Here is a 24,058-nt window from a genome sequence, read left to right as displayed (position 1 = left end):
AGCTCCAGTTTACAACCAGAGGGGCCGAGGAGCAGGAAGGTGATGTGAGTGACCGGCCCCTGGCTCCTTGAGAAGAGATCAGATTCCAGAGCTTGTGTCACGGGACTTGCCGAAGCTCATCTGCTCCCAACCCTAACTCGGAAATAGCCTTTCCAGATTTGCTTCCAACTACTGTCACATTTGCCCAGTAGACATGGTCTCTAAGTCCCACTCAGACTTCCTCCCCACAGACCCGATGAAGAGCAGAGATCCCCATACCACAGGCATAATGCTTCCATCAGAATTTTCTTCAAGAAGTTGGTCAGAGTCCCCTCCCCTCTCTCCTCACTCTCCCTCCTGCTCATGCCTCTCAGCTGACTCATTCTTGTGAGTCTCAATGTCTGCTGTCTCTTGCTTTGTCTCTGCTTTTGTGTCCTCTTTGGTCTGCATGACATTTCTGTTCTCTTCTCACTGTGAAGCCCTCTCTTTAGGACTGTCTTCTTCATATCCCATCTTAAAGGCCTGGAAGGAGATCATAGAAGTGTGTGTGTGTGTGTGTGTGTGTGTGTGAAAGAGAGAGAGAGAGACAGAGAGACAGACAGAGGACGAATGGAGGTAATACACCTTCTGACACCACCCCCCACCAACACTCACCTAGCCAGTCATTGGCTGCCAGTACTGGCAAGCAGCACTAAAAAAAGAATAAGGTCACCTTTGAAAGACCCTGGGAGAATGTGAGCACAGTCAAATTGGGAAAGCACTTAACTATTCTGGGATATCAGGACGTACTGCCTACTCAGTGGCCCTCCTCCACCCCCAGCTGCTGTCAGCCGCCCCAGGGCTGATATCTCTGTCTTATAATTCTCAGATGGATCTCTGCAGAGACCCGTCCAGTCGGGGATCCCCACCCTCGTGGTGGGCTCCTTCAGACACAGCCCCACCATGGTGGTCCAGCCTCAACAGTTCCAGTTCTACCAGCCACAGGGGGCCCCCTCCTCAGCCTCCACGGTGGCGGCGGAGCTGGGACCCAAGCCCACTCCCACCGGGGAGCCTGCCCTCACGTGCATCAGCAGGGGCAGCGACACCAGGATCCACACAGCAGCCAGCTCCCTCATCATGGAAGGCAAAGAAATCCCCGTCAAGAGTGAGCCTCTCCCCAAACCACCTGCATCTGCCCCGCCCTCCATCCTGGTGAAACCAGAAAACTCAAGAAACAGCAGCGAGAAGGTAGGAGTAGGTGACATGGCAGCGGTAAAGAATCCTCCCGCCAGTGCAGGAGACACAAGAGACGTGTGTTCAGTCCCTGGGTTGGGAAGATCCCCTGGGGGAGGAAATGGCAACCCACTCCAGTATTCTTGCCTGGAATGTTCTATGAACAGAGGAGCTTGGCAGGCTACGGTCCATGGGGGTCACAAAGATTTAGACACACTGAACATGTATGCATGACTATGAGGTGACGTGAGGGGGGCCTGATTCTTTAGACCCCTAACTTTGCACAGTGCCTCAGCTCCTGAGATTTCAACTTTGAATGGACGAGGAATCAAAGGAATTCTCACACACAACCCCCCTCCACATCCTTATACCACCTCCATCCTCCCTGGACATGTTACTGAATCTCCTTGATGCTTCCAGAATATCTCATACATCCTACTTTCAAGGCCCAGGGGTGACTTGAAAAAGCATGGCTTTGGCCTCAGATATAATGTTGTTTTGAATTCCAGCTCTGCTGCTTGCTAGCTGGTGACTCTGGTTAAAACATTTCACCTTTCTGAGATTTTTTGCTTAATCTGTAAAATGGCAGTAAGAAGAGTCATAGCCTCACAGGACTGGAGTGGAAATTAAATGAGATGAGTAAAGTGCTTACACAGGGAATAATGTGTACCTGTTCACAGTATGGAGGAGGTAACTGAGACACAGCAGAGTGTAAGTGACTTGTCAAGGTCACACAGAGCTATAACTACTCAGTTGACCATTATCAGGACGTTTGTGGTTCTGTGGCTTTTCCATAAGAAAACATAAGAATTTTTGTAAACATTTTATGTTCTCAGTAATATCCTTGAGGAAAGAAGGATGGTGGGATGGAGGAGGTAACAAGAAAATTAGGTGACTGTTACTGTTTCGTTTTGGGGCTTCCCTGGTGGCTCAGCAATAATCTGCCTACAATGCAGGTGATGTAGGTTCAGTTCCTGGTTCAGGAAGATCCCCTGGAGAAGGGAATGGCAGCCCACTCCAGTATTCTTGCCTGGAGAATCCCATGGACAGAGGAGCCTGGCAGGCTACAGTCCATGGGGTCGCAAAAGAGTCAGACACGACTTAGTGACTAAAGAAACAAACAAAAGACAGGCAATGGCCAAGGTAAACACTGATTGTACCAGACAGATCCTGTAACAGGCTAGGAAAGAAGGGAGAGAGGAAAGGCTTATGCAAATGTGAGATGGTGACTCCCACACAGACAGGGAGCTGCTGATCGCACCAGCCAACTGTTGGCAGAATGGGGCCCTGGCCCCGGTACACCTGAGCTATATCATAAGAGACAGATGAAATCCTGACTTTCATATATGCAGTCTCCCAATTTTTCATGTTAGCAACTAAAACTCTTAAACCTTCTGTAGACAAAGTGTAGTCAGCGGTGTCTAGTTTGCTGGCTCTGCTTTGAGGATTTATAAGTTAATCACAGAACTTGACGCAGTCAGCAGGTAGGCCTCAGGGAAGAGGTGGGCCTCAAGACAGGCCTTACTGGCAGGTGGAGAAGAGAGAGGGGAGGTGAACTTCTTATATTTTCTCGAAAGGATCATACCCTCTTGCCTAGGACCCTGTTCTTAGGTTGGTGATTGCCCCTTCTATTTCTCCTAGATAATCCCCATTCTTCAGTTCTTGATTGAAATAACTCTGCCTTTAGGAGGCCCTCCCTGACAAGTCCCATTCCAGCTTCAATTGGATACTCCTACCCACTCCCTTAGCATCTTATTCTTCCCCACGGAAGCACTGGTTCTCACTGTCATCTGTCAGGGAAGTTCTGTTCACTCTTGGATTTGTACACAGCACTTGACAGAGTGGTGATCCCTGGTGGACTCTCATGCAGACACAGGTATTTGCTGGAGGAACACATGAATGAGACATTCCCAGAAGGGACAGGGTAAAGGAACAATGTGAGCCAAGTCCCAGGGGGAAACAGCACAGTTCTCACACCTCAGCCATGTCCCTTTGTTCTCCTGTCTTACAGCAAGTCAAAACTGTGAGATTTCAGAACTACAGTCCTCCTCCCGCCAAACACCACACCTCTGGGAAGCCTGAACAGCCAGCCACCCCAAAGGGGTCCCAGCCTGAGGCAGCCCCCTTGGGCCCGGAGATGACCATCCTGTTCGCCCACCGAAGCGGCTGCCACTCTGGACAGCAGACAGACCTCCGGAGGAAGTCAGCTTTTAGCAAAACTGTGACCCCGGCGTCCACTGCCTCGGCCACGCAGACCACGTTTCCCAGCAAATGAATCTACAGGCGGCTTTTCCTAGACCCCAAAGAGGTGAATTGCATTTAAATATAGTATGCCTCCACTGAGGGCGTCCTGCTGTTCTTTGGGGACTTGAGCATGGGTCCTATTCTGCCTTGTTTAGCTCCAGGAAAGGACAGGTGGGAGCGCAGATTCCTGCCTTGGCTAGGAAGGTAGACTAGGTGACCTTGCAGACGTAATGATTCAATGTCTCAAGACGACTGCCCAGACCAAGGAATGGGAGCTCATCCTGCCCACTCTTATCCCAGTGTGGAGTGTGCACCCCTCATTCCCTGTGCTCTGTGTAGAATTTCTATGATGCTCTAAATCGGGGTTCAGCCGGGGGATCACAGTGGTAGAATGCTGGCGTTACTTCTTTGACCCCAACATCTTAGAACAGCTTCTGCCAGACCACTAGTAGGCACTGTATATTTTTCCCCTCCATTGAGTCACAATCCTGGCTGCCAAGGGAGAACTTCTGGGAAGGGTATCAGACGAATGCTGTGAACATTCTAAGAACCCTCTAAACCAAAGAGAGTCAGCTCCCTGGCTTTGCTCCAGACAAGGTCAGAGAGAAAGCTGACTGCTGTCATACTTGAAGCTTCTCAATTTGTTTGCCCACATACAGTCCTACACAGTAGATAAGCAGGAAGCATGTACTTATGGAGAGGGTCCTGTATGATACTATGGAACATCGTTCATCCTTGGCTCTAGACTGACTTCCCCAAGAAAACACAACATGCTTAGAAACAACTTCAAAAGGGGTTTGAGTTTAGATATTCATTCTGTTTGCACTGCAAACAGTCTTTACTTCCACTGATTTCTTCTATTTGGGGCAGACTAGATGTTTCCCTGGGTTGCAGGATAAGGTAACAATGTTATGGGGAGGGTGGCAATCCAGAGCTGGGTGGGGGTCTCTTCTAGAGGAAAGTGTCTGTAAAAAGGGACTGGACAAATAAAGTTGGAGAGGAAAGGGAATAAGAAGGAGGAGATGATGAGAATGAGAGAGAAAGACAGAGGGTTAGGGAATGAGTCAGGAAAGAAGACCAAAGAGAAGATCAACCTTGACACTCTTGGCAGGTGGGGAAAGAAGGGCGGAGTCTGCAAAGCTAGGTAACCCCACTAAGATGGGGGCTGACTGAGTGGGACAGCCAGGCAGAGCCTTGTAAACAAGGCTAAAGGGCAGCCCAGGGAGCAGAGACAATGCTGTAAGACAAACCATTAATTCTCATTAAACTTAATTATTGTGATTTAACATTTATTGCATGCCCATCAATGTGGGCACTTCAGTGCATGAATGCCATTTACTACTAAGCCTGGATATCATTTAAAAAAAAAAAAGTCAAGTCTAATTAGACCTTCTCCCTAGACAGTTCTTAAAGATACTGGGATTAAAAACATTTATCTTTTACATACCAACCACACACTTGGCAAATTGAATTATCCAGACTTTTCCAGACCTTCATAAAACACAAACAAAACCATCATCCTGCCAAGAACTACTGCACATGTCAGACCTTTGGGGTCGCTAGGGCCAGTGTGGCAACACGTTCTGGTGCTTCTGTGAGATACTGACCCATGTCTACTCCACAAAATCGTCACCCCAACTGCATGATTCAGTGAGGTGGAAATAGTCATCCAGACGGAGAAATGGAGAAAAGTCACCAAGGCAGGCAGGCATCGTATGATTTGTCAAAATATGAGTACCTACCCCTCGTATTTACCCCAAAAAGTACTCGCAATGAGTTTAGTAATCTGCCCCCAGAGCAGCAGACATGTGACCTGCCCAGACAACCAAATATTTACTCTGCGCCTTAGTAGCACTGAAGCCAGTTACTTTTTAACTGTTGTGGCTGAAAAGCAGGTTTGAGTGTAATGAAGACACAATCCATGCCCTCCAAATGAAACAGAATATTCATTCCATTGCCCACAATCTCTATAGAGTAACCTTTCTGAGAATTGTAAGCAATGCCAGACTGGCCACTCCCATTCCATCCAGCCCCCTTTCCCCTGCTCAGCAGCAAACTCCCTCCCTCGCAAACAAATCCCATCTCTGCCGAGTCACCTGAGGATTTGAAAAGGATGGTATAAGCTGAACTCGCTGCCACTCCCTGTCATTTGTTCCATCACCCTGTTGGACACTACATCCTCTGCTATAATGTCCGCCATAACCTTATAAGGCAAATGTAACTCTTCCAGTTATAGAGCCTGGGAAGCTGAGGCTTGGAGGGTAACCACAGACAGTGGCAGAGTGAGTTTGAGAGCTGCCCTCACCCTGAGTTCAAGCTGTCTAACTTCAGAGCCCAATCGGGACTGTGCTCAATGAACCAAAAGACCAGCCTTGGTGGCAGCTCACCGCCTTCAGACCATAGAGAGGCGGCGCAGTGCGGCAGCCACAGTTGCCGGCTCTGCTGCACACAGACTAGCTCCAGTCCTCATTTGCCACGTGCTAGCTGTGTGATGCTGGGCAAGCTACCTGACTTCTCTAGGCCCTGCCCTCTTAAAAGCCATGATAATAGTGCCAGCCTCACTGGGTAACTGTGAGGGTTAACTGAGGTAACACAAAGTGACTGAAGTCATGCTGGTACATAGTGAATACCTGAAAAAGGTTAGCCTTGAATGTTTTTAAGGAAGTGGGCTATTGAAATTCCAGGCAAGAAGGTCTAAATAAGGGCCTGCCCAGGGCTGTGGTGCTAAAAGGAGACCAAGTTAACCTAGTCATGGAGGTCAAGACACAGTCTAAGCTGAGTCCTGAAGGACAGGAAAGAGTCAGGCAGGCAAAAGGATGGGAGAAAGGGTGTCCAAGCGGGGTAAGAAGCACTGGCAATGGGTTTAAATGTAGCAACCAAGTCAAGTTCTCTTGTCCCCAAGCACAAAGAATCCACTCCTGTGTGGAACATTCCAGGGATCCCAGGTGGGTGTGGAACACCTCACGTCTGAAGCCAGACATTCCTGTGAGAACTCTATACCCTCAGCCAAGACTCGGAGTCCCTAGAAGAGGTCCACCTTCACCCTCTGATCAGCCCTGACACCTCAGTGCAAGGAAAGCTGCTGTGGGCAGGCTGTGCTGGGGCAGGAACAGAGGGGGGGACACCTGAGAGATGAAGGAAGGGCGCAGTCAGTTGAGGACAGACTCTGAGGACCACACTTGAGGAGATGGTTGCCGTAAGCAGCTAGTGGTAAAGAAACCTGCCTACCAGTGCAGGAAACATGAGACCTTCAATTCCTGGGTCAGGAAGATCCCCTGGGGAAGGCATGGCACCCACTCCCATATTCCTGCCTGGAGAATCCCATGGACAGAAGAGCCTGGTGGGGTACAGCCCGCGGGGTTGCACAGAGTCAGACACGGCTGAGCACGCACACACAAACAGCATCAAGGTCCTCACCTAGAGCCTGTCCCCTTCCCAGCTGGCGCGGGACCAGCTACACTTCCTCCCCCGCCCACTCCCATAGACAGAGCTTCTGCAGGAAGATTTTAAAGCAGTGGTCCCACCTATGACTCAGTGAGAGGCCGAACTAAATCACTGACTTCTGACTCACAGATTTTCAGCTTCCCTGGGACTTTCAGAAAGTCCGTCTACATCAGGCCCGCATTCCTGATGGGCAGCCATCCAGAGGGAGCTGCGTCAAGGTCAAGATTTCAGTGAAATGGACACGTGCTCTTCAATTTGCCTTGACCCCAGCAGCCTGCTTCACTCACTCACATACCTGCACCTGTGTGTTCCCCTCCAGACTATGTTCCACTTCATCTCAGAAGCATCTTAAACCCCTTCCACGTAGAGCTGGGTCCCCAGATATCAGCTGATACAGGCACACAGGTCTCAGGAGCATAATGGTCCCTGCCAGGGCCCTACAGGATGCTGTTCAGTAGTTTTGGGGTGGTGACTAGGCATATGTGTTTTTAACAAGCTCCCCAGGTGATTCAGAGGTACATAACAAATGAGAGAAAGTTCACCTTTCTTAAATGGTATAGCAGTGCTGACATTTGGCTCTTGACATTCAGCAGGAATATGGTCACACTGGTTGTCAATATATTGAAAGCGTCCTGTACTGATAGGTGAATAGTAGATTCTCTGAGCTCCCCAGGGCTCTCCCTGCTCTCACACCCTGGCTCTTTGTCCAGGTCCTCCCCATCGCTGTCCTGTCCAAAAGCTAAGGCCAGCTGCAGTTGAGACCCGCAGCAATGAAACCCTTCTTCATTCTGATTAGCTAATACCTATGACATACTGGGCTTCCCTGATGGCTCAGACAATAAAGACTGCCTGCAGTGCAGGAAACCTGGGTTTTACCCCTGGTTGGGAAGATCCCCTGGAGAAGGGAATGGCTACCCACCCCAGTATTCTTGCCTGGGACATCTCACGGACAGAGGAGCCTAGGGTCACAAAAAGTCAGACACGACTGAGCAACTAACACTTTCACTATGTCATAATGATTCTGAAATGTCTGGACTGTTACCCTGTTGTACAGAGTAAGGCCCAGAGAGGTCACTCAGAAGTTGAGAGCACTACTATCAAGCCCAACACTCTTCCTGGGCCCCATCCTGGCCACTGTTCAGCCCTTAACATTTGCCTTTGTAGGCCCTCAGCTGAAGCAAGGAGCTGACTTGGAGGACAGGTGTTTCCAGGCCTGTTCACCTGTCTTTTTCAGCTAAGAGTTTCCTAGGTGTAAATGATAAACTTCAGTGTCCCAGCTCCTCTGGTCTCATACAGGCAGGTAAGGAAGCATGTACTTGACTTCAACAAGATGAACAGGCCCCCACCTTGATCCTCTCACTGCCTCTTCACACAGGCCAGCCCCACAGAGTCTGACTCCCTTCCCGGGGAGCAAGCAGCTGAAGCAGGCAGGATAACAAGGGCCTCTCGAGCTGGGAGCACGTGCTTAACAAGCTGGGCCCTCCCGGGGCAGCAGCTGCTGCCACTGAGGCTTCTCTCACTTATGTCTTGAGAGTGAAGGCCCCAGTTCCCCCTCAGGTTGAGTGAAGGGAATGTTAGCACTTGCAGAAACCTCTTAGGTGACCAAGAAAGACAGTCACTCAACAAGCAGGACCAAGTTGGGGAATTAACTCCAGAGAGCCTTACAGCAGGTTGGCGTCATTGAGGATAAAGCTCACAAGGACGTTTTGCCTGAAATAGAACAATGTTAAATGATGATCAAGCCATCTGCTGTTTGCCAAGCTGTAGTATCGTGTCCTAGACCAGAGTAGAAACAAAATGTTCCCAGGAAGCCCTTCCGCTGATCGACCTACACTTTGACAAATGGAAGGCAGCAGAGGTGGGATCAAAGATGATGGGATGGAGGACATGGAGGAGCATTGCAGATTCACCCATCAATCCATCCAACAGCAGTTAATTCACCACACACCCTGGCCCAGGCTCTATGAGAGGCAACGAGGATAGAGTAAACAGGATAGATAAAATACATACGGCCCCCACAAAATGGTGTTTCTTACTGCTTCTTTTCTGAATCTGGGCTCCTTTCTGCTTTTCTCCCCTTTTATAATTAAATGTCCTATGCTGGTAAGTCGCTTCAGTCGTGTCCGACTCTGTGCGACCCCATAGACAGCAGCCCACCAGGCTCCCCCGTCCCTGGGATTCTCCAGGCAAGAACACTGGAGTGGGTTGCCATTGCCTCCTCCAATGCATGACAGTGAAAAGCGAAAGTGAAGTCGCTCACTTTTCTGAAGTTTGCTCAGTCGTGTCCGACTCTTAGCGACCCCATGGACTGTGGCCTACCAGGCTTCTCTGTCCATGGGATTTTCCAGGCGAGAGTACTGGAGTTGGGTGCCAGCACCTTCTCCGAAATGTCCTATAGACATAATTATATAGGATCATGAAACCAGTAATCATATATCTACCACCTAGCTTTTTAAAAAATAATTGAAACTTGCTGTGTGCTTCTCCCAGTTTCATTCCTTCCTTCCCCACCTCCCACTTCCCTCACAACCTCTATTCTGAATCCCATGTTTATCATTCCCGTGTTTATATCCCACTCATGTACCATATGGAACTTTCAGCACAGCTCATAGAGGTACTCAGTAAACACTGGTCAAAGAAGATATTGCAACCTGAGGCCATACACACCCAGCCTGAATATTTAAACTCCCATCTGGTTACTATCACTGGGACTCAAACGCTTCGATTTATTGCTGGGATTTGAGATTTTGATGCACTGGCATGCCTGGTTTTGAGGCATTCGAGTTTAAAGGGGTTTTTACAAGAATTCTTCCAAGTACAGCTGCTTTAGGAGACCCTGTTGCTCCTGAATAAGGAAAATATGGGCTGTGACTGTGCCTACATTCCTTGAATATAGGGTTTTCAACACAGCTCTCCTCTGCACCTTGCCTGGAGCCTCTGGGTAGCCAACTGCAGAAACCAGAGTAGCTTCTCAGATTCTGAAACTAAAACACATCTTGCTGCTGCTGCCAAATCCTTCCAAGAACTTCATGAAATGCTCAGAGAAAAATTATCTTTGTCCACAGACTACAGATCAAGAAACTGAGACTCAGGATGTTTCAGCAACTTGACTAAGGTCACATAATGAGTTTGAAATGGAAGGGAGACTACTAACTCTCATCCAGTGATAATTGTTACCATTTACTGAGCACCTGCTGTGTATCAAGCACTGTACATGTGGCATGCCATTCAATCCTACCCAACCCTATGTGGCAGGTACTGCTGTTATTCCATCTTAGAGAGTAGAATTATGGCCCAGAGGTCAAACGATCTGTCCAAGGTAACAAGGACTAGAACCCAGAACTCTTAAATCCAAACCTTAATCTTAAGTCACCATGTCCCAAGCATCCCTGGTGGCTCAGTGGTAAAGAATCTGCCTGCCAATGCAGGAGACACAAGTTCAATCCCTGACTCAGAAAGATCCATTAAAAAAAAAAAGAAAAAAAGAAGTCATCATGTCCCTCTTCTTCAGTGGCAACTGTAAACACACAACATGTTGAAGTTGGAGAGGATGCAAAATGTGTGTGTTCTGCAGAAACCACAGGGATGAAGATGGAGATGGGAGTGGGGGGATGGTTTAACTCGGGGTGAAGCCCTCCCAGAGAATTAGTCTATGGGTCTTAGCAACCAAGAAGTAGGGGTGGGAAAGAAGGTGACAGAATATTCTGTACAGAGATATCTGAGAAGCACATCTACCCCTGTTGCAAGGGCGGCCAGGCACAGCCAACTTGAAAAAGAACCAAAGCTTGCAGTGTGGTTCTGGATCATTGACATCAGAACATGATGATCATTCTGCGGTCTCTAGATCTCTCCCTCTTCACGAGTCTATTTCTGGTTTTGCCTGTCCTCACTCTAAATAATATACAGTTCAGAAGAAGGGGGTTATGATTTCCAAAATGACCCCCACTTTCATCTTCTCTGTGGGAACAAGAGGGCTCAGAGAGCTGACATCTTCCAGTGTTCCATGCTGATATTTATCCAAAGTTCAAAGGCAATTGCTTTGGGGGAGTAAATACACACCCACAGATGCAAGCTAATTATGCAAATAGGGTCACTGCTGGATGGACAAGAGCTGCAGTCTGGTAAAGACTAAAGCGATGCCAGCCAAGACCCGGAGAGAAAGGCAAAACACATTTGCAAAGGCCACTCTGTGTATCCTTGGTTAATGCTGTTAGAAACCATGCTAGTGTGACCGACTGACTTGATGAAGGCCATCTGCAATGTCAGAGTTTGACTGCTGTAGGCCACACATGTCCTAGAGGCCAGAGCCATCCTAACACCTTTCCCATGAAAACAAGGACTCCTCCCTGGACCATCCAAGTGGATTGTGAGAACTATTTGCAGTCAGGAGACTCACAAATTAGCAAAAGCAAGCTTGAATCAAAACATAAGGAGGCAGCAAAAACACCTGAAGGACCAAAGAAGAATTCAAATAAATATCACCTTCAAAGGATCATACTTAGATTCCCACCCCATTCTTGCCTGGTCATTGGGAGATGTTTTTCTTCTCTGTCTAGAAGAGACCCAAAGGACCACACTCCCTGAGGAAGACATGGTAGTCACTACTCAAGAGTGATGGCAGCAGCTTCCATGACAAAGGACAGAGCGGTCAAACAGAGGGGATCATACTATATGGAAGGGAAGGCTTCTTTTAGATATCAGAACCACATTTCCAAATACTCCATCCTGCATGTTCTATTTATAAATTGAATTCTTTTTTAATCTTACATTCAATTTAGATGTTGGCATATTTGATAGCTTGGGCCTTCTTCATGGAAACCTCCAGTAAAGAACTAAATTTTAAAACATCAGTCAACAGGGATTTGGGGGTAACTATTCTAGCTGTGTTCCCAATCCACTGGAACTTAACAAGATATGGAGAAACAACAAAACATAATAGCTAGAGTGGTGGGTTTTGGAATCAGATTATCTGGGGTTTGGCCCCAGCTTGTCACTTACTAGTTATGTTTCCTTTGGCAAATGACTAAAGCAACTTGGAAAAGTTACACCACCTCCCTAAACCTGCTTTTTCATCTATAAAATGGGAATCAGAATCTCCACCTCATAGGATTCTCAGAAGGATTAAACGAGATCCTGCATGTACAGCCCCGATTGTGGTATGCAGTACATCAAAGTATTCAATAAACGGTAGCTATTACCCATACATACATAGAGAGGCACAATTCAGAAATGGAGTATAAGAAACAGCCAGTCTCGATCAAACAGACAGATGTGCGAGAAAGGAGTGATAAAGAAGTGGGGGGTTTGGTTTGTTTTTATTTTTTTAAATATGAACCATTTTTTATTTTTATTGCTTCCCTGGTGGCTCAGACAGTAGTCTGCCTGCAATCAGGGAGACCAGGATTTGATCTCTGGGTTGGAAAGCTCCCCTGAAGAAGGAAATGGCAATCCACTCCAGTATTCTTGCCTGGAAAATCCCATGGACAGAGGAACCTGGCAGGCTACAGTCCATAGGGTCGCAAAGAGTCAGACACAACTGAGCAAAATCATATATTTACTACAATATTGCTTCTGTTCTGTGTTTTCAGTTTTTTGGCAACAAGGCATATGGGATCTTAGCTACCCAACCAGGAATCGAACCCACACCCCCTGCATCGGAAGGCAAAATCTTAACCACTGGACCAGCAGGGAAGTCCTAGAAGGAATGTTTTAGTTGTTAGGAGAGCTCCACTGAGCAGAAAGAGATTCTGAAAGACGGTAGCATGGAAAATGGCTATTACATAGAGAGGAAACCACCTGGGTTTTAGAATCACATGTCCCTGGGCTCAGATCCCGGCCCTACCACTTTGTGGTTGTCTAATCTTGGACCAAGTTAACTAACCTCTCTGGGACTTTCTTTACTCATCTGAAGTGTGAAAACAATAATCAGCACTTCACAAAGTCATTGGGAAGATGAAGTAAGACATAGGCCAGGTGCTGGTGTGCAAAAGGGACCCTAGCAGTGAATTTTGCAGTTATGACAAAGGCGTGATGGCAAGATCAGGAGAAATGCTAGAATAAGAATAGATCCTTCTAGCTGCCATTCATTACACGTGTACTAAATGCCAAGCATTGGTCTAATCCCTTAGGGCAGGGGTCCCCAACCTCCAGAATCTATCTAATGCCTGATGATCTGAGGTGGAGCTGATGTAATAATAGTGGAAATAAAAGTGAAAGTCACTCAGTCATGTCCGACTCTTTGTGACCCCATGGACTCTATAGTCCACGGAATTCTCCAGGCCAGAATACTGGAGTGGTTAGCCAGTTCCCTTCTTCAGGGGATCTTCCCAACTCAGGGATCGAACTCAGGTCTCCCATATTGCAGACGGACTCTTTCCAAGCTGAGCCACCAGGAAACCCAAATAATAACGGAAATGAAGTGCACAGTAGATGTAATGCACTTGATTCATCCCAAAATGATCCCCCTGCACCTAAATCATGGAAAAATTGTCTTCCACGAAACTGGTCCCTGGTATCAAAAAAGGCTGGGGGCCACTGCCTTAGAGGCTTGTTACAGGGAGGTTACAAACGTAGTGAAGCAGGTGACCTGGATTCAAATCCAGACTCTGCGTCTCTTCCCTGTATTACCACGGAAAAGTCATTTAATCTTCCCAACCTCTGGTCCCCTTGTTTGTAAAATGCAGGTTCTAATTGTGCTTTCTTTGATGGTTTGGTGGGGATTAAATGAGATAAGGGGCGTGAAGTCACTAGCACAATGCCCAGCTCATAGAAAACACTCTGTGACGTTAGCTGTCATGACTATTTACACATGCCTTTTCACACTTAACCTTCACAACAATCCCATGAGTTGGGTGTTATTGTCCCCTATTGTAGATCAGATCTGAGGCTCTGAGGATCAATCACTTGTCTAAGGTCACATAAAGGAAGCAGTGGGGCTGGCTCTGCAAGACTAGAAAATCTCAGCGTCCTTGTTCTTTTCGCTTTTCAGATCAGCTGGTGAATGGTGCCAGGATTGAGGCAATATGACAGTTATTTTTAAAAGCACCTCATGCCATAACTCTCATCAGTCCTTTGTCTTCTGGTTGTCCCTACACCTTACCTCCCATCTGTTGAAGGTCTGAGGTTTAAGGTTGTGTATGACCCTGAATGCAGCTAGTGAGCACCTTGGTGTGGCCCCTCTGGGGACTTGCAGCCTCACAAGGTTGACAAGGTTTATGAAATGTCCATTCTGATTTGCAAACAGGTCTGACACAGACATGCTTCCAGCTGGCTGGTGATTTCGATAACAACCCCTCCTCCTTGGTGCCAATTAACAGAAATTAAATGTCCCTGGCACACTTTGTAATTCAGGAAATGTATGTGCTGATTAGTCAAACCCCTGCTGGACATGCTGTTATGACCAAGGGGCTCCAGGCCAACATCCCAGCTCTCACTCCATCTCCATTTAAAGTCACAGAATGTTTTCTTCCTGGGTAGAAATCAATGTCACCTCATTCACTTATTCATTCATCTTCATTCAACAAATATTGAGCATCTACTGTGTGTGAGGTTTTGTTCCATACAGTTCACAACAGTGAACAAAGCAAAGCAAGTAATAGTCCTGCCTCCATGAAGGGCAATAAATGGAAAATGATTAAACACACAGGATTATTTCTATATGACAGATGCTATGAAGGAAACAAGCTGGTGGGACAGACAATGACTGGGAGGTATGAGTGACATTAGGTAGAGTGGACAACAAAGGTTTCTCCAAGGAGGCCAGCTTTGAACCGAGATTCGAAGACTGAAAACTCAGACATGCACAGTGACGAGATGAACAGGAACAAGCTCAAGGTGTCAAGGAAATTCATTCATTTATCAAACATTTTTGGTCATCAATCAATTATGTGTTGAATGAACAACTGGAGAATAAATGAATCCTCCCTCGTCCTGTGAAGATCCTTCTTGGACTTAAAGGAGATGCCACTAACTTAGAGGCAGTTTGCTTCCCTTTTCTTCGGCCCCATTTCATCCCTCAAACAAGGGGCTTGTATCAGGTGTTAGCATTCCAGGACTGAAGGATCATAAAAACTCACCTTCCAAAGGGACTGGCCCTCGCAGCTCTTTAAAGCCACAACTCTGCAGCATGCAAAAAGCAATCTCATTTTTCTAAGTGGTCAAATGGTTGTTTGGAATTATGTAGACAAGGCATGAAATGTCATCTGCTTTGTTATCATTAGGATACATTTATTGAGTTCCCATGCCCACGTACTCATTCCGAGAATACTTATTATCAGTTGCCAGCCTCCCTTTCCCCTTCCCTCCCTTCCTCCTTCCCCCTCCCCACCCCCAGCTCCTTCACCCTCTTCTGCTCTCCTCTCTCTGGGATAGCAATGAACAGCCCAGGCTATAGAATCAGAACACCCATTGTACCTCAAATGTGACTCAGTATGTCACTCTGGGTAAGTCATTTCACCTCTCTGAGTCCCAGTTTTCTCATCTATATAGTGAGAAGAATAATAGAGGCCATCTCATGATAATCATATAAAGTATAATAAATACTGAGCTATTGTTATCCTCATTTTGTTGATTAGGATATAAGATTTTAATAACTCTATTTAGGTTTTTAAGGCAAAAGAAACTCCAGTAATGAGTGTGATCATGAGCCAGTTTAATGGTCTGTATCCACCTGTATGGTTTTCCGTTCTTTGAGATAATCAAGAAGCAGGATTTTAATACATAACCTTGAAGAGGTCGCTTAATTTATAGCAATGCTTTTGAGCCAATAATGAGAGACAGACCCGCTGCCTTGTGCCAGACACTCTTTTATGTGCTTTACTTATATTGACTGATATTTTTAAATTTTCATCTTTTGTTTATTTTAATGGGAAGATAATTACTTTACAGTGTTGTGTTGGTTGTTGCTGTACAACAGTGTGAATCAGCTGCATGTATACATATGTCCCCTGCCTCTTGAGCCTCCCACCTCCCTATCCCAGCCCTCTAGGCCATCAGAGAGCACAGAGCTGAGCTCCCATCAGCTATCTGTTTTACACACTGTAGTGTAAGTCAATCCTACTCTCTCATTTCATCCCACCTTCTTTCCCCACTGTGTCCACAAGTCCATTCTCCACATCTGCGTTTCTATTTCTACCCTGAAAATAGGTTCATCAGCACCATTTTTCTAGAACAAGACAAGGGTGCCCACTCTCACCACTCTTACTCAACATAGTTCTGGAAGTCTTAGCCATGGCAATGAGAGAAGAAAAAGATATATTGACTGATTTTAAAATCTCACCATAACCAGACAAAGTAAACACTATCACTATGCCCATTTTACAGATAAGGAAACAAAGACCTAGAGAGATTAAATAGTTCCCATGGGGTCACACAGCTGGGACTTGGTGGAGCTTGGGAATAAATCCAGGCAATTGGACTTTAGTGTTCACTGGAAGCTACTTGCCACCTCATTTAAGATGAGACACCAAAGTTTTCCTGCAGACATCAGGGTTTTCTACTTCAGGTAGACCTGTCTCCTGATCACTTAATAAACAAAGAATCATCACCTGCCTAATCCTAAAGCCCCTGGCCTGTAGACACAGGACTGATATGAGCTGCTACCCAGTATAGCACAATGCCAGCCACAGGTAAATTCACACCTCCTGCCACTGATGGGATTTTGAGGTGTCTATTAAGATGTCAGTGGATCCTAGAGTTGAAGTTCTTTCTATATCACTTAGCACAACCTGGAAGGTCAGATTCATGTGGCAGTCAGCCCTCAATTGGCAGTTATTTCCTATCACTACCCTGTCCCTGTGCTGACTCTTAGAAATGCTACATCACAATAAAGGTACTTAAAGAGCTAACAAACCGCTACTACTCCCTTGAGATCAAGAAGCAGTTGACTCAAATCACCTTGCCTGCAGTCTCAGAGGGATATGCCCCCAGATGCTGATGTCAGGCCTGATGTGCAGACCAAAGCAGTCATTTCTGGGCCCACTGTGATAGCTATGGGTTGACCCATTTCCAAAGGCAGGTGCCCAGCTTCAGAGCCGGTACCCACTTAGGCAAAGATAAAAGAAGCAGGATATGACTGACACAGGCACTTTCCCTTTTAAGGACTAAAAGTTGTGAAGTTACTTGGTGATCCAATGGTTAAAACTCTGTGTTTCCAATGAAGGGGGCATGAGTTTGACCCCTGGTCAGAGAACTAAGATCCCACTTGCTGTATGGCATGGCCAAAAAAGATAATAATAAAAAATTTTAAATAATAAATAAAAGTTGTGAACAGCAGGCTGAAACTCCTGCCCACGTTTGGGGGTGAACAATGGAGACAGCGTAACTCCAGATCCTGTGTAACTGATTATCTTGATGGGAGGCAGACTCTGTATTTATGCCTGCTTCTCCCTCTGAATAAGAAGCAGTCCCATTAAGCCCCTCATGGTTCTAACCTGCTGTTATGGTGAGTGAAGCACATCAACAAAGGAGTAAGTCCTGCAATTCACTGGCAGGCCCTGAGAGGGTATAAAAGCTCAGTGGTTAGCCCAGATGTAGCTGCCTGCTTGAAAGCTCAGCCTCCTTCAGTATACTCTGTCTCTGTAACAACAAATCATAGTTTGGCCTTTCGAGGGTTGGGAGTTCGAGTCAGACTCCCCAGATTGCTGTTTCCCATAAACTTTGCTTGCAAGATCCAACTGTCCCATGTCACCCTGAAAAGAATGAGGCTGTGATCATCACTAAAGTTTCCCCAAAGAGAAAACTGGCCTGTTAAATCAGCAGGAGTCCTTGGATAGAAAAGAAATCAGGCTCCAAAGGAAAGACATTGGACAGGAGATGGAAAATTCCCTCTCCTACTTATGTCCTGTTCTACTAGGTTTTCGTGGAACTCACTTGTGGACAATCCTGAGCCTGGGTCTTTTAGAAAACAAGTCTTTCTCAATGTTCTGGGACCACTTTCCCATTACCCTCTTAGTTTTCTCCTGTCCCCCTTCAGCATAGTCGGTTGGGACTTCATTTGCGTTCAGAAGGGCCAAGAGCCAAGCACTGGCAGCAAAGTTGTAGAGAGCAGCCAGCTCCTGTGATGCCCATCCAAATCGCCTGCCCTCACCTGGACAAGGGAAAGCTGGAAGTGTTGGCTGCACTTCCTCCTGAATGTGCTCAGGAAGAGAAGAGGCCCCAAGGGATACACAGGGAGGGGAGGACATTGGCTACATGTGTGGGGGTGATAGGAATGCAGGTTGAGTTTGGAAATCAAAATACAATATTTTAGGCTTTGGAGAAATTCTGAGGGCTTGTGAATTTTAAGTTATTTTAAATAATTTCAGATATCTATAAGTGTTGCTAAAAATGTACAAGGGATTCCTGTATACCCTTCATTACTAGGTTCCCTAGATATTAACATTTTCCTATGTATGTTTTGACCCTCTCTCTTTTAAATATGTATATACATATACACTAATTAAATGTCAAATTAAAATTTAATATAAATTATATATATAATCTTTCCTAACGATTTGAGAGCAAGCTAAAAATGTTCATTGTCCCCTAAAATATTTCAGTGTATATTTTCTAAAAACAGGGATGTTACCTAACCACAATATAATTCCAAAATCAAGAAATTAACATTGATATGGCACTATTAACTAATCTACAGCTCTTATCCAATTGTCCTATTCCTTTACGGAGAAGAAAGGTTTTAATGTCCTGTCTAGGATCCTATCCAGGACCACACATTTGTCTCTTTAGTTTCTTTTCATCTGGAACAGTTCCTTGAGTCATTGTCTGCTATGATCCTGGCATTTCAAAGAACATAGGCCATTTATTTTACAGAATGTCTCTCAATTAGGGTTTGCCTGGTATTTCTTCATCAATAGATTCAGATTGTTCATTTTTGGCAGTAATGGGTAATAATCCTTACAAGTAATCAAATAGGAATCCTTGAGTCTATACTATGAGAGAGAAGGAGGAACTCTTCCTGACATAGAGTCCCAGCTACAAAATATAGAAGGAATGATGGAATTTTATTAAAATCACCATTTGGTAACCACTACAGTAGCCACTGGCTTGGGCAAGAGTCACCCATGGATATTAAAAGTAGTAGGTAAAAGCCTGAAGAGCTCAGAGTATCTCCTCCAAACATACTTATTAATCAAAGTGGAAAATAGCAACTTGATAGTGGAGAATGCTGGTAAACAACCACCTTAACCCAAAGATCAAGTTGGCATCCACAGAAATGGGAAAATAGAGAGTATGTGTCTCCTGATATGATGAATGGACAACACCATATCTCTCTTGTGAAATTAAAAGACATATTACTGCCCAAACAACTTAAAAATGTTAAAGAACTGTAGTTGGAACCAGGCTGCATTTACACACAATAGATTCTGAAATCCTTTTCACCTTCACAGATCCTGCCTTGGAAATCTTCCTTGGAGGAGTAGTAATAACGGGATGCTGAAGAGAACAAACCGTCTGCTTGGATGGAAACGCCTCAGTGCAGAGTTCTGGGCCATGTGATACTCCTTGGACATCAGGGACGGTACAGGAATACCAATAGGCTGGTCTCCAAGACAGAAGGAGAATAGGAGAAAAAGTAAATCTGTCTTCCCACAATATCAATGGGTGGTGGGCCAGGCTGGAGGAAACACAGGAGCCATGAGACATTACAGGTAACACAAGACCCTTGGCCCTCCTGTTTTTCTGTTCTGCTGTCAAAGCCAAATTTCCTCTTGCCAATTTCTCACACCTTGGCACCTAACCGACAAATGAAAAGACCAGACATCAAATGCCTCCCAGAGTTGTGTCTGGCCTGTTGCTTCCAGCTCGGTTTAGACCAATGCAGGGGGGTGGTATCATAATCTCCTTCCAGGTGTTCAAGCCAGAGAGGCCAGGGCTTCTTCACAATGTCCCAGCCTTCACCTCCTCCCTTGACCACACACGCTGCATCACTCCACTACATCTGCATTCTTTTCCATTCCAATTCCATTCTGTCTTTTCACCCTGACAATCTCTGATCCAGAGAGTTTTTGTTAGAAGCCCCACAGCATTGGCTTTATCTGCCAAACGGTAAGTGAGGAGGCAAGAGGCACAATGAGACCACAGAAAGGCTAATGCAGTGATGACATCTTCTCACACATGGTCTGTGAGGGTGCCACCAGTTGCCAGTCATCTCTTTCCTTTCAACGACCATGACTAAATGTTGGTTCCATTTTCTCTGGTGTCAATTTGGGTTTGGTTGGCTGCTCTTTAGCGCTGGAAGCAATGAATATGGAGATGCTGCCTTCAGATTCTGGAATCTACTTGTTACAGCCATGAAGCCCTCCAGCTCACCCATAAATAGGTTTCAATGACTTCACTTTTCAGGGCACTCATAGAATGTCAGAGGTGGGAGGAATTTTAACTTTATAGATGATATACCAAAACGTTAGGTATAGGTAAGCTGTCCACTCAAAAGCAAGTTGTATAAACTGGATTGGGGAAAACAATACAACTTTTAATTCCCAGAAACCATTGGTTCACGTTGGCTAATTATAAATATGTCCTCAAGGCTCTCTCATTCAGATTTGCTTCTTCTTAGACTGGCCTTGGAGAAGGCACTAGCAACCCACTCCAGTACTCTTACCTGGAAAATCCCATGAACGGAGGAGCTTGGTAGGCTGTAGTCCATGGGATGCTAAGAGTCGGACATGACTGAGCTCACTTTCACTTTTCACTTTCATTCATTGGAAAAGGAAATGGCAACCCACTCCAGTGTTCTTGCCTGGAGAATCCCAGGGACAGGTGAGCCTGGTGGGCTGCTGTCTATGGGGTCACATAGGGTCGGACACGACTGAAGCGACTTAGCAGCAGCAGCAGCAGCAGCAGCAGACTGGCCTCTGCCTCTCACATTTAGAACAGCAAAAAAGCACCACTCCCAATATTTACACATGCTGCTTTTTTCATCTCTGGAATCTTTTCACAGCTTACAGTTTCATGGAGGGTTTCATGAAGATTTAGCTTTTCCTTTGAACCTGCTCAGCCAGTAAAACAAATATTTTTTTCCCCAAAGCACAAATTAAAGAACCTGATTTGTTCCCAGCCAAATTCAGAAGCTTAAGAAAAGCTTCCCCATTCCCTAAAGTTTTCATCTCTAGACTGTCAGCTTCAGAATATAGATTTCAAATGGCCATGAGTCAAAAGTGGTGGAGGTATGAGGAGGCAGATTCAGATGAATTTGAGTGATTAGAATGAGGTCAGGCCAGAAATGCACCTGAGAATAGTTTGCTAATCATTAGTTCTGAGTTTCATCTTCTGGAATTATTGCTTCTTATATTGGGTCAGGGGAGAGGGTATTGTTTAGAGGAAAAAAGAAGAAAGAGAAACCAGAAGAAGAGAAAATTTCACCTTTCCATGGAAATATCAGCAGATAATCTATAGACTCTTGTGTCTCTGCTTGTTTTTTCAGTACAGTGTTTTTTAATAGACCAAAAGAGAATCTTTATGAGGTAATATGTATGTGAATAATGTTTATAGAAGGGGTATTACATGTTAGTCATTATGGACAATTGTATAAATAAACCTTAGACATGTAAAATATATTATAAAAATTATTTTATAGAGCCGGGGACACTTTTCATATCTTTGTTCTAAAACAGAGAGAGTTACAGGGCTGGCAGCTTATTTCTTTGTTAGTACATGCCACTAGAAAGCCAAAAGGTGTGGTGGGGTTTCATGTGTTTATTTTCTGGTTTTGTAATTTATAATGATCTGAGCGGATTACTTTGAAATGTCTGTTGCTTATGTATGGGTATTGTTTGCCCACAAGGAGTTATCAGAGATCCTTTCCACATTTTGTATCTTAGAAAATCAAACGGAATTTTCTAGTGAGAGGAAAAATACATAGAAGAAGCGTCCACTGTTGGGTAACTCAGATTTGTACCACTGACAGTGTCTCATAAGTCCGAGGAAATAGACAGCTCAAGATCAAGGTTGTTGTCTCTCACTTAAACACTGGATGTTGGATAACTTTTCTCCTGGGAAGGAAGCACAAATTTTTGTTAATTTCTTTCTTCATGGACTTGACAAGTTCTAGGGGAAATCAGAAGTCATGGCCCTTAAGCCACCTTGCTTCAAGACAACTCTCCACCATCCATTGTCAAAGAACCGTCCGTGTATTAATTCTGTTCGATAGTCCATGATTCATTGGCAACGCTTTTAGAGCCCAAAGTTATACTTTCTTGGATTTGTGGCTCTAAAGAAGTGTTAAGTTTGCTCTACCGCCTGGGCTGATCAGAAGAAGCAAAGGGAAAGTGGTGGAAGTGGAGGGGGGCTTCCTTGTGGAGAGGTTCACTCACACCTCTAACCACCTCTGACCACAGCTGAGAGAAGCCCTGGGCCAGTAGCCAGTGCATGATCTGCCATCTGCTCTTCACACAGCGAGGGGTCATCATGTGAGAGTGGAGAGGTCACCCCAGTCTCCTTTGCCAAAATTTCATATTGTTCCCAGCTATAAGCTTGTGAAACGCAGTATGTGTTTTCGGTCAAAACAATAAAAGAGGTTTATTTTTCACTTAATAGACTCATCCCTCAGGCCTGGTTTTTTGTTTTTTTTTTTGTTTTTTTTTTTTCAGTAGCTGACTTGGAGAGGGGAGTACTTTATCATGTATTAAATGTCAACACTGAGCCTTTTATTGTTCCCAAAGGGCTTGGCTACTGGCAGCTTCCCTGGACATCCAAAAGCAGGGCTGGGAGGAGAGGAGTGACTTTGTCAGACAGGAATTGACTATTTTCAGTGGGGATGACTGGGGGCAGAGTGAGTGACACTTCCTTTCCACACTCACCAGGCTGAGTTTACCTCCTTAGAACAAATCCCAGTTTGTAAAACCACAAGGGGACCAAGACAGCCTCTTGGCCAGAAACCTTCTCTACTTGCTTAATGCACAGCCTCAAGAGTCTGACTGCCTGTCACCTGCTAGCTGTGTGGCCTTGGGCAAGTTACTTAACCTCTCTGTGGTTCTTGTCTGGAAAATGGAACTATAATAGCAGTTTCCTGAGGAATATTAAGGATTAAATGTCTTAAAATATGTAGAGTGCTTTGAATAGTGCCTGACACATACAAGCGCTCAATTCATGTTTTATCACCTTCATAATATTTGCCCTATCCACCAACCATTTATATCAGCATTTACTTAATGTTCTTCTTCTAATTAACTTAATTTTAATCTAAAACTTAATAGAAAACTTTATATCCCAACTGTAAATGGAAAAGTATATCATTTACTATGAATATAAGGTAATAGTAAATAGTAATAGTAGCTAATATTTACCAAATCCTTGCTCCTTTCTGAACATTGAGCTAAGTGTCTTGACTTGTTAAAATCCTCACAACCCTGTGAAGTTAGTACTGTCATTTCACAGAGGAAGACACTAAGGTACTGACAGATTCGCAAATTTGCCTGTAGTTACACAATTAGTAAATGAAGGAGGCAGTTCAGCTTCAGACCCCAGGGTCCTCAGCACTGCTCTATGCTGCCATGCTAACAAAAACAAGAGTATTCTACTCACGTGGTAGATGGTGAGTGAACTAGTTTCCTACAGCTGCTGTAACAAAGAACCACAAACCGGATGGCTTAGAACAACACAAATTTATCCTCTCACAGTTCTGGAGGCTGGAAGTCCAAAATCAAGATGTTGGCTGGGCAGTGCTCCCTCTGAAACCTCTAGGAGAAGATATTCCCTTGTCTCACCCAGCTGATGCTAAAGCTGAAGCTCCAATACTTTGGCCAACTGATGTGAAGGGCTGACTGATCAGAAAAGACCCTGATGCTGGGAAAGATTGAGGACATGAGGAGAAGGGGGCAACAGAGGATGAGATGGTTGGATGACATCACCAACTCGATGGACATGAGTTTGAGCAAACTCCAGGAGATACTGAAGGACAGGGAAGCCTGGCGTGCTGCAGTCCATGGGGTGGCAAAGAGTTGGACACAACTGAGTGACTGAACAACAACTCCTACCTTCAGGTACCCCCAGGCACTCCTTGGTTTGTGGTAGCATCACTCCAGTCTCTGCCTCCATCTTCACACAGCTTTCTCTCTGTGTGTCTCTACCTTTGTGTCTCATCTCCTCTTGTAAGGACAATAGCCATATTGGGTTAGGGCCCACCCTAATGGCTCATCTTAATTACATTTGCAAGACTATTTCCAAGTGAGGGCACATTCAC

The 24,058-nt window shown here is 45.4% G+C and overlaps 1 protein-coding gene across 5 annotated transcripts in view; it reads left to right on the top strand.

Annotated features, from left to right (window-relative positions):
* Window positions 1-20,551, top strand: part of SH3RF2 (SH3 domain containing ring finger 2) — a 149,178-nt gene extending 128,627 nt beyond the window's left edge. For 3 of the 5 annotated variants that reach the window (XM_005683093.3, XM_013965660.2, XM_013965658.2), the window contains 3 exons: window positions 848-1,206; window positions 3,203-3,499; window positions 19,266-20,551. In XM_005683093.3, coding sequence (XP_005683150.2) covers window positions 848-1,206; window positions 3,203-3,466 — 623 coding nt within the window. In that variant the 3' untranslated portion in view covers window positions 3,467-3,499; window positions 19,266-20,551. Of the gene's footprint in view, window positions 1-847; window positions 1,207-3,202; window positions 3,535-19,265 lie in introns of those variants that run through there. The other 2 variants (XM_013965657.2, XM_013965659.2) reach the window with 1 other exon arrangement.

Source organism: Capra hircus, chromosome 7 (assembly GCF_001704415.2).
Source record: "Capra hircus breed San Clemente chromosome 7, ASM170441v1, whole genome shotgun sequence".
Classification (NCBI taxonomy): domain Eukaryota; kingdom Metazoa; phylum Chordata; class Mammalia; order Artiodactyla; family Bovidae; genus Capra; species Capra hircus.
Note: the sequence above shows the minus strand (reverse complement) of the source record. Positions and strands in the feature narration are given on the sequence as shown.